At 41.2% G+C, this 10821-nt stretch overlaps 1 protein-coding gene across 2 annotated transcripts in view; it reads right to left on the reverse strand.

Annotated features, from left to right (window-relative positions):
* Window positions 1-4829: 4829 nt before the first annotated feature.
* MNAT1 (MNAT CDK-activating kinase assembly factor 1) overlaps window positions 4830-10821 on the reverse strand; it is a 331724-nt gene continuing 325732 nt past the window's right edge. The window contains exon 8 of one of the 2 annotated variants that reach the window (XM_006864584.1): window positions 4830-5296. In XM_006864584.1, coding sequence (XP_006864646.1) covers window positions 5176-5296 — 121 coding nt within the window. In that variant the 3' untranslated portion in view covers window positions 4830-5175. The remainder of the gene's footprint in view (window positions 5297-10821) is intronic. The other variant, XM_006864585.1, reaches the window with a different exon arrangement.

Raw genomic sequence — 10821 nt, forward strand, 5'->3', positions numbered from 1 at the left:
ATCTGTGTTGGAAGAAATACAGTCTCAATGCTCCTTGGAAGTCAGACTTTCTCTCTCCTACTTCAGACATACTGTCAGGAGGAACCAGTCACTGGAGAAGGGTATCATGTTTGATAAAGTGGAGAGTAGGAGAAAAAGAGCAAGAACCCCAAGTAGATGGATTAGCATCTACTAGGCTCAAACAGCAATGATTGTGAGGTTGGTGCAGGACTGAGCAGTGTTTTGTTCTGTTGTCTCTGTGAGTTAGTACCAACCAACTCAATGGCACCTAACAACAAAGCTAGAATTGATTAGTGTTGCCCTCCAGCGAAAAGGAGCCATCTCAGAAGCAGAGGTGGGAGATCCCAGGACCTTTAAGAAGGAAGAGCATAAGTGGAGCAGGAGACATCAAGAGGCGACATCAAGCGGTAACAGCAGAGGCATTGACATGGAAAGACAGAACAATTTCAGGTTCTAGGCCTATGGACTGAATATGCAGGCAGATGGCTGGCTTGCAGAATGTGCCCTTTGGGCAGTCACAGCCTGACTAACAGAGCTTTGTATCACTTGCTTTAGCAGAGCAGAGGCCAAGGGGCCACATGGCTGAGAGGCCCAAGGTAAGAATGAGGTGTGTCTTCAGTATGGCCAACAAGAAGTGTTTGTTCCTAGCTGGAGAGCTTGAGTTGATTTTGATCCTGAATTGTACCCTGCTCACTTCCCTGATAAGCCCCATGATCTTAAGTATTGTTGAATTTTGTGTGGCCACTGCAATGAATTCTCAAACTTAGATGTGAAGCTGAGAGTGCTCTGGGAAGAATGGTTGATGTCAGAATAGGATAAAGAAGATGGTAGGGTGGAAGCATGTCTGACAGCTGCTTCAAAATTGGCTTTGGGCTTTTTTGTATTTGATTCTTTCCCTATTGTAAAACCACGGAAAGTCAGACATGACTCCCACATGGTGTTTTGTCCACACAGTCAAATGTCTTTGCATGATCAGTGAATCACCAATAAACATCTCTCTGGTATTCTCTGCTTTCAGTCAAGCTCCTCTGACATCAGCAATGATATCCTTCATTCCATGTTCTACTCTGAACCTGGCCTGAAGTGCAACCATTCTTGATCTTCAACAAAATTTTATTTGTGTGCATTATTGATATGGTTTGATCATTTCTGCATTTTGTTGGATCACCTTTCTTTGACATAGGAATGAACATGGATCTCCTTGGAATTTCTTGGCATAGATGAGTGAACACATCCCATGCTATATCCACTTGTTGAAACATTTCAGTTGGTATTCCATCAATTCCCAGAGCCTGGGGGTTTTTTGGCCAGTGTCTTCAATACAGCTTGGAGTTTTTCCTTCAGAATCATTGGTTCTTGATCATGTACCACCTCCTGAAATGTTTGAACATGGCCAGTTCATTTTGGTACAGTGACTGTACATCCTTACCATCATCTTTTGATGTTTCCTGCTGTGTTCAGTATCTATTGTTAGGTGTTCTCGAGTTGGTTCCAACTCATAGGAATGCTGTTTAGGGTTTCTGAGGCTACAAATCATTGTGGGGGGCAGAAAGTTTATCTCCCACGGAGCGGCTGGAGGGCTTGAACTGCTGACCTTGTGGTTCATTGTTGTTGTTAAGTGCCATCGAGTCGGTTCCGACCCATAGTGACCCTGAACAAGTTTTCCGAGGCTATAAATGTTTACAGGAGCAGAAAGCTTCATCTTTCTCCCGCGGAGCAGCTGGTAGTTTTGAACTGCTGACATTGTGGTTCACAGCCCAATTCATAACCACTACACTACCAGAACCCACTGCTTATCCTACAGAGCCACCGCTCGCATTTTGCCCTAGAATCCTTCAATATTGCAACTTGAGGCTAGATTTTTTTCTTTAGTTCTTTCAGCTTGAGAGACGCTGAGCATGTTTTTCCCTTTTGGTTTTCTAACTCCAGGTCTTTGCATATTTCTTTATAATACTTCTTGAGTTTTTCTGTTTGAATTTTTCTGTTCAGCTCTTTTACTTCATCATTTTTTTCTAGTCACTGTACCTTCCAAACATTCAAGAGCAAGTCTCAGGGTCTCTTCTTACATCTATTTTGGTCTTTCTTTGCCAAATTGTTGTTGTTAAGTGCCGTCAAGTTGGTTCCAACCCATAGCGACCTTTGTATAGGGTTTCCAAGGAGCAGCTGGTGAGCTTAAACCACCAACCTTGCAGTTCAAACGGGTTTGCAGTCTGACGCATTAACCCACAGTGCCACATGTAATTCCCATAAATTGATTTCATTTTCCTTGGATCCACAATCAACACTCAGGGAAGCGGCAGTCAAGAAGTAATGTATTGCATTAGACAAGTCTGACGCAAAAGACCTCTTTAAAGTGTGGAAGTGCAAGGAGGTCACTTTGAGGACTAAATGTACGCCTGACCCAAGTAATGGCATTTTCAATTGCCTCATACTAATGCAAAAGCTGGATAGTGAATAAGAAAGACCATAGAAGAATCAATGCATTGGAATTGTGGTGTTGGTGAAGAATATTGAAAGTATCATGGACTGCCAGAAGAACAAACATCTGTCTTGGGGGAGAGAAGTTCAGCCAGAAGGCTCCCTGAAGTGAGAATTGTGAGACTTTGGACTTGTTATCAGGAGGAACTAATTCCTGGAAAAGGACCTCAAGCTTGGCAAAGTGGGGAGTCAGTGAAAAAGAGAAAGACTCCCAGTGAGACGGACCGACACAGTGGCTGTGACAATGGGCTCAGACGTGACACTGAACGTGAGGATGGCACAGGACTGGGCAGTGCACAGAGTCACTGTGAGTGGACGGAAGGCACCTAACAATTTCTCTAAGAGCAAGGGATTTCAATATATAGACAAAATATTCTGTTAATTAGCTCACTTCATTTAAATCTATAAAGTACTGAGAACAAGTAATAATAGTGTTTTGATTTAAAGACTGGATGCTTTACTTTGGCAGTTGAAAGCAGAACATTCTTAACCATATGATAGTGTCGCTATTTGAAAAGTTTATAGATTGTACTTGAAATCCTATCTCAACTGGGGAATACCTAATAGATATAAGGAATAGGATGTGGCCTGGTACAGTTAAGTACAACTGGACTGATCAAAAACCTATGTCCCACTCTGGTTGTTACTAGCTAGTGTGCCTGATCATGGTCTAGTCAATTATTTGCTTTCAAACTGATCAAAAGATAGAAATAGTCTCTAGTTCCTTTCCCATCAGATTTAAACAGCAGTCTGTTGTCGTTAAGTGCTGTCGAGTCTGTTCCGACTCAACAGTGACCCTGTATAGGGTTTCTAAGAAGCAGCTGGTGAGTATGAACCACTGACCTTGCAGGTCAAACTGACCTTGCAGTCCAGTATTATCCTACAGTGCCACATCAGGTCTGTAGTTGTTAAGTGCTGTCGATTCCGACCCATAGCGACCCTGTATAGGGTTTCCAAGGAGCAGCTGGTGAGCTTGAACCACTGACCTTGCAGTTCAAATGACTTTGCAGTCCGATGCATTAGCCCACAGCGCCACACCAGGACGCCACATAAGGTCTGGGTGGTCCTAAAATCAGATAAAGTAACATTGAAACTGACTTCAGTGCTTTTATATAGCCCATGAGCTAGTTTCAAACGGGTTTGAAGCCACAGCATTTGTTCCCTTATTTCAGGAGAGCTCTGGTAGCGTAGTGGTTATGAGTCGGGCTGGGAACCACAATGCCAGCAGTTCGAAACTGCCAGCTGTTCTGCGGGAGAAAGATGAGGCGTTCTGCTCCCATAAAGATTTACAGCCTCAGAAACCCTGTACGTGGTCACTGTGAGTCAGGACCAACTCCACAGCACACAGCCATGGATGGATGAGTAAGGAGGGGAGCTCTGAGCACTGGTGTAAGCTGTATTTGCAGTACAAGGGGGCTTCAAAAAGTTCATGGAAAAATGGAATTAAAAGATACTGAACTTTTCCCCATAACTTTTTGAAGTTCCCTTGTGCAGCTTTCTTATGTCTCGATTCATGAAAGTATTCTCTTTAAAAAAAACAAAAAACAAACGTAGTATAAAGATGAAGATACACACTTGAAAATATTTGTTTCATAACAGAAAATGTGAGTTGTTATACATGGATATTTCACCCTAACCAAACCACAAATCTTGTTACCCCATAACTTTCCAACCATAAGCATCTGCTGTAATGGAGAATTGACAAGAAATTCCATAATATTCTTGAGAAACTGTGTCCCAATCTTGTAGTGTGTGTAACAGACTCATGCAGATATCTATCCCGTCTGCATCCAAACTTGTTAAGCAAAGTCCTGAGTATATGTCTTTGAAGTTTCAACAGAAAACTACATCAGAAATTGCAATTTATGAATAGGGAAATTTCACTTAACAGGTACCTTTTCCAGTCTCCAGGGTTTCATCATTAAGTGAGCTCACATTTGAGGTGAAAGGTGCCATTTAGGTATTAAATTTTATTAAGTTCTTTGAATTTGTCATTAAAGTAGGTTCATGCTCTGTTCTGGTTTAGCATACGTACGTGTAGCTCACATCTGGGAACTATAACACCTTAATCAAGGCTTGCCTCTCTTTCCACTGCTTAAAACAGTCACTGAGTCCTTAATTGTAAGAGAGTAACCTTATCACGGGTCGCGTTTTACTTGCCACAACCTGCTGGAAGAAGGAAACATGCTCACTTGTCTGGACTAGTATTAAGACATTGTTTTTTTTTTTTTTAAAAGGAACATTTTATAAGAAGAAATTAATAGACTTAGATATTAACATGAAATGTAAAGAAAACGGCGTTTTAAATGCGTTCAAGGAAAACACTGTAATAAGAGAAAACCCAAAGAACATAATATAAAGTCACTTTATTTTTTAAAAAGGTTTTACAAGTCTGTCCATCAACCTCAGACATACACAGGGAGTTAATCATATCTTCCATCAGATGAGGTTCTACTGCTTCAGTCCCTCAGAAAAATACAGGTAAAGCGAAAACCCTGTTCACAAATATGCATCTGCTGTATTGCTCAGCCTAGTTCTGAAACTTTCTCTTTATAAATAAATACTCTAATACAGTTGTTAGTGATGGCACTGATGTTGTGCAGCTGCATGTGGCCATAATTTTACAAGCTTACTTTTACTGTTGCTAACTCCTGGTTCTGTTCCAAGGCCCAAATCTTGTAAAGTATGAAAGAAAGATTAACTGGGCTGCCAGAAAAGTCCACTGAATGCATCCTGTAGCGCTCTGTGACAAGCGAGAGAAGACGTATAGCCCCCAGCAAGATCCTGTGGAGAGGCAGCTCTGACATGGTTTAAATACCTAAAGCGAAACATAGAAAACATGAGTAAAATTGGTAACATTTTAAAGAGCAATAGTAAATCTTGAATTTTAAAGAGAAATTCTGTCATAAAAAAATGTTCAGACTTTAAATGGATTATTGCCTTTCTAAAGAAAACACAGCACTGTTCATGGAAAGCCTGAACATCAAAATTACTTCAGTACTCCAAAATCGTGTCTTATTCCTTGCAGGAAAAAAAAAAAAAAAAACCTTTAGAAAATTCCATCTCCAAGGAATACCTGAGCTAGAACTTATGTTCAAGTTAATGTCCCAAATAATAAAGAAAAATCTTCAAATGCTCGTGAAAACCAGTGTATCTCAATATTCTTCAGTCCCCACCTATGATGGGCTACATCAAGCACATGTTTGTCCCTAGGTAGTGAGGACTGGCAGGGAAGTTAAGTTGGAGCTAGGTTTCAAAACCTCTTGATTGCCACATAAAGGGATTTAGATCCATCCAATAATCAAAGATAGTCTTTACATATTTTTGAGTGAATATATGGCACAGTGACCTAGCATATAATTAATCTGGAAGCTGATTACAATTAAAAATAAAACCACCATCTGCATTTGGTATATACAACCCGGCGGAACAAGAGTTCCTTTGACATGGACCATTACAATAATAGCATCTTCCTATGTACTTAAATGGTTACAATGATCTGAGACAAGTGGCTAAATATTTTTACATAAAATTCAAATAAATTATCTTAGTTTAAAAAAAAAATGTAACTGACACTGATTTTCTTCAGTCATAGACTTTTTAGCAATATAAACTTTCTACAGGACACAGGAGTCCGTCCTGGTGTGGCACCTAATGGTAAGCACTAGACCCCACGGTGGGTGGTTCAAACTCACCAGCCACTCCTTGGGAGCCCCATGCAGGGTCACTATGGGTTGGAACCGACTCAATGGCACTTAACAACAACAACCTTGACAAACGTAGATAAAACAGGTTTGAAAAATGAAACAATCCTAGACAAAGAAAGGGCAGCTTGTTAGCATGACTGCCCGCACTGCTGGAAAACAAATATTTCCAGCTTTGCTTTAATGCTGAGTTTAGAAACCACATTGTTTCTTTAGGCCTCAGGAAGGAAAGGAGCTTCACTGGCCTTAGAATTACCAGTGCAGCAAATGAATAAATCAGGTACCACAACATTTTAATAACTTGGAAACTTCTATTCATTCATTCAAACTTCCTGTGTGTCAAGCTCTTGATGCAGGAGCGACTTATTATTTCTAACATAATAACAAGTCTGTTTTTCATTTGTATTCCTATTTAAGAAGTCCATGTGATTAAAAAATAGAAAGCAATATAAGACCAAATAGAAAAAGTGGTTAAAGTCAGACAGAGCCTAAGCTCCTATAATTGACTGTAATTTATTCACATTGCCACAAATCAAGGTGTTAAACTCAGTTCTTTGCTTCTCTGCCAAAGGTGAAGGGGAAAATAGAAGGTGGAAGGGAATTAATATTTATTACTAAACACTGTAGGTTAATGCGCTGGACTTTAAAGCCGGTTTGAACCGCAAGGTTGGCGGTCAAGCTCACCACCCGCTCCTCGGAAACCCTAAAACAAGGTCACTGTGGGCCGGAACCGACTCAACATTACTTAACAACAACAACAGCACAACAACGCAATGATCATCATTTTTTATATTTATGGTGGCGGTGGTGGTTGTGTGCTGTGGAGTCGGTTCCAACTCATAGTGACTCTATACAGGGTTTCCAAGGCTGTAAATCTTTACAGGAACAGAAAGCTTTGTCTTTCTCCTGTGGAGCAGCTGGTAGTTTCGAACTGCTGACCTTGAGGTCATAACCTCTATGCTACCAGAGGGAAAAAAAAGTTGGAGTATGCATTTCCAAAATTTGCATACTTTATCAATGGATCTCTCTCTATATAACTTATAAACTATATTATTATATATAGGTAGTCCTTGGGTTATGAATGACATCTGTTCTTAACTGTGTCTCAAGGTCTCAAAGTAAGTAAGTTGGAACAGGTGCATGTGGCTCTTATTTAGTCTGACTTTAGTGCAAGAAAAGGAACGCAGTGGCAGTTGTGGGTAAGGCATCGGGCTGCTAACCACAAGCTCAGTGGTACAAACCCACCAGCGACTCCACAGGAGAAAGATGAGACTGTCTGCTTCTGTAAAGAGCACAGTCACGGAAACCTTATAGAGGGTCACTCGGCAGTAGGTTCGGGTTGTGGTTTTTGTCCAAGAAAAGGCTTGAAGCATTTGCAAAGTTGCATGTACAATAAGCAAAGATGATTGTGATGAAGAATTTGTTGTGAGTTGGGGTTGGTTCAATGGTTTCAGTGTGAGGGCAAATTTACCTAACAATCAAAGGCAAGTACAAGTTGTCTGTAAGCTGAACGCTCATAACCCTGGTACCAAAAGGTTGACTTTGAAGCGATCAGCTGCACTGCAGGAGAAGATGTGGCAAACTTCTTCCAATGACAGATGACAGCCTGGGGAACCCTATGGGTGGGGGCAGTTCTACTCTATTCTACAGGTTCAATATGATTTGGAATGGACTTAGTTTTGATGTTGTTATGATACACATTTCTATTATAAATATGTTGTTGTTGCTAAGTGCCACTGAGGCCATTCAGACTCATAGTGACCCTGTACAAGGTTTTTCGAGGAACAACTGGTGGGTTTGAACTGCTGACCTTGTGGTTCTCAGTCCAGTGCTCATCCTATAGCACTACAGGAGGTGTGGTGCTGCGGGTTAATGTGCTAGACTGCAAGGTTGGTTTGAGATGCAACGTCGGTGGTTCAAACTCACCAGCCACTCCTCAGAAACCCTATATGGGTCACTATGAGTTGGAACCAACTCAAAGACACTTAAAAACAACAAAAGCAATATAATAATGGGACTTCTGGTGTGATGCTATAGGATCAGCACTGGATTGGGAACCACATGGTTGATAGTTCAAATGCACTAGCTGTTCCTTGGGAACCCTATACAGAGTCACTATAAGTCAGAACTGACTCAGTAGCACTTAACCAAAACAATAATGTAATAATGGGGCTCCTGGTGTGGCACTGTAGGATCAGCATTGGACTGTGAAGCACAAGGTTGGCAGTTCAAATCCACTAGCTGCTCCTTCCTTGGAAACCCTATTCAGGGTTCCTATGAGTCAGAACTGACTTGATGGCATGTCACAACAACAGCAAATATAATAATGGAAGCACGGTGGAGCTTAGTATAAGTACTACACTGCAAACCACAAGGTAAGAGGTTTGAGCCCACTAGTCACTCCATGGGAGAAAAATGAGGCTATTTTCTGCTGCAAAGATTTCCCAACCTCAGAAACCCTATATGGGATCACTATGAGTTGGAACTGACTCAATGGCACACAGTAACATTTATTGCTAAGTGCTCTAGAGTTGATTCCAACTCATAGTGACCATGTGTAGGGTTTCTAAGAGTAGCTAGTGGGTTTGAACTGCCAACCTTGTAATTAGCAGTCAGTGCTTATCCTACAGAGTCAATGTTAATGTTGTTGCTAAGTGACATGGAGTCGGTTCCAACTCATAGCAACTCTGTATAGGGTTTCTGAAGGTGCTCTGGTAGCATAGTAGGTTACAAGTTGAGCTGCTAACCACAAGGTCTGTAGTTCGAATCTACCAGCCACTTAGTGGGAGAACATAAAGATTTATAGCCTTGGAAACCCTATACAGTGTCACTATGAGTCCGAACTGACTCCACGACACATAACCACTCTCACCATGGGGTTTCCGAGGTTGTAAATCTTTCTAGGAGCAAAAATCCTCATCATTTTACCACAGAGTAGCTGGTAGGCTCAAACTTCAGAACCTGTGGTTCTGAGAACCAGTGTTGATCCTCCAGAGCCACCACACTATATACTAACATGCTACTACTAAGTACCATCTAGTTGATTCCAACTCATAGTGAACCTGGTTGCTAGTGGGTTACATAGTGACTCCGGTGGCACAGTAACTCTGGTAGCATAGTAGTTACGAGTTTGGCTGCTAATCTCAAGTCTGCAGTTAGAATCTACAAGCAGCTACATGAGAGAAGAAGAGAAGATTTACAGCCTGGAAGACCTATACAGGGTCACTACGAGTCGGAACTGACTCCACAGCACATAACCACCACAACTCCAAGGCTGTAAATCTTGGCAACAGAAAGCCTCATCTTTTTCCTGTAGAGCAGCTGATGAGCTCCAACCACAGACCTTGTGGTCTGCAGTCCAGTGCTTATCCTACAGAGCCACTGCATTCCCCATATACTAATATAGTAAGTATATTATAAAACACATATAATTTAAAATGTTTAAATGAAGAGATTAAAAAATTTAAATACCAGTTATAATATTTAAATTAAAGTTCTAATATGTTATCCCTAATCCCCATCTTGGAATCCTGGCGTGGTGCTGTAGGATAACTTAACCGCAAGGTCAGCAGTTCAAACCCACCAGCCACTCCTTGGATACCCTATACAGGGTTTATATGAGTTGGAACTGACACAACTGCACTGAACAACAACATACCTCATTTTACATATCCCTACTAGAATAAATCCCAACTTCTGGAGACTACTGTTCTTTATGTAGTGATTTTCCAATTCTTGATAGAAGTGTATGTTTCATAAAGTTTAAATAGGGATTCACCAAACATACCATATGGCCAATGGACTTAGAAAAGCAGAAGGGGAAGAACACACGCAGCATTTCTCAAGCTGAGGGAACTGGGGGAAAAAAAAAAAATCAAGCCTCGACTTGCAATACTAAAGGATTCAGTGGGCAAAATATTGAATGATGCAGAAAGCATCAAAAGAAGATGGAGGCACTAGAAGGACAAGCAGACCAGCCTAGAACTGCTAGAGCAACAGAAGATAACTTCTTGAAAGAAAGATCAGCAGGAAAAATCCAAAACAAAAATGGCAGTCTGATTGTCTGCTACAAGAACAAGCAAGTTGTTTGCTGGGAAGCCATCAAGGCAAACAATCAAGTCCCTTCAGGACAAACCCCCCTCTAAGACTGAAACACAAAGGGAACACATGAGCAGGCATGTAAGCTTGCTGGAGACCACGTTGGTTTTCTGGTACCTGGAAGAGGAGGAAAGGCAGCAATGAAGAAATGTGCTGAGTTCAACCATGTTCCATAGACTCTTGTTGACCTTGAGATGAGAGAGAGAAGAGGAAGGGCTGGTTGGTCTGAAGTGTGGTGAGACCTGGGGACACTTGAGCCCATGGACAAGGACATAGCCACGGAAAGCTAGAGCTGAGAGTGAAGCATCCAGCTGATATGAAGTGAGGGGGGATGCACAAGAACACCCTAACTTGCAGATAGTACCCATTTGACCTAGTCTTGATGGCTTGATGATTAGAACTTGACTAGAGGAAGATTAAAAAAAAAATTTTTTTTGATAAAGGAAACAAATGTAAATTTGATGAACTTGACATATACTTATAAATGTAGTAGCTTAAAATACCAATTGAGAGGGAAGGAGTCTTCACATCAAGTATCAAT

The sequence above is a fragment of the Chrysochloris asiatica genome, unplaced genomic scaffold, assembly GCF_000296735.1.
Source record: "Chrysochloris asiatica unplaced genomic scaffold, ChrAsi1.0 scaffold00067, whole genome shotgun sequence".
Lineage (NCBI taxonomy): Eukaryota > Metazoa > Chordata > Mammalia > Afrosoricida > Chrysochloridae > Chrysochloris > Chrysochloris asiatica.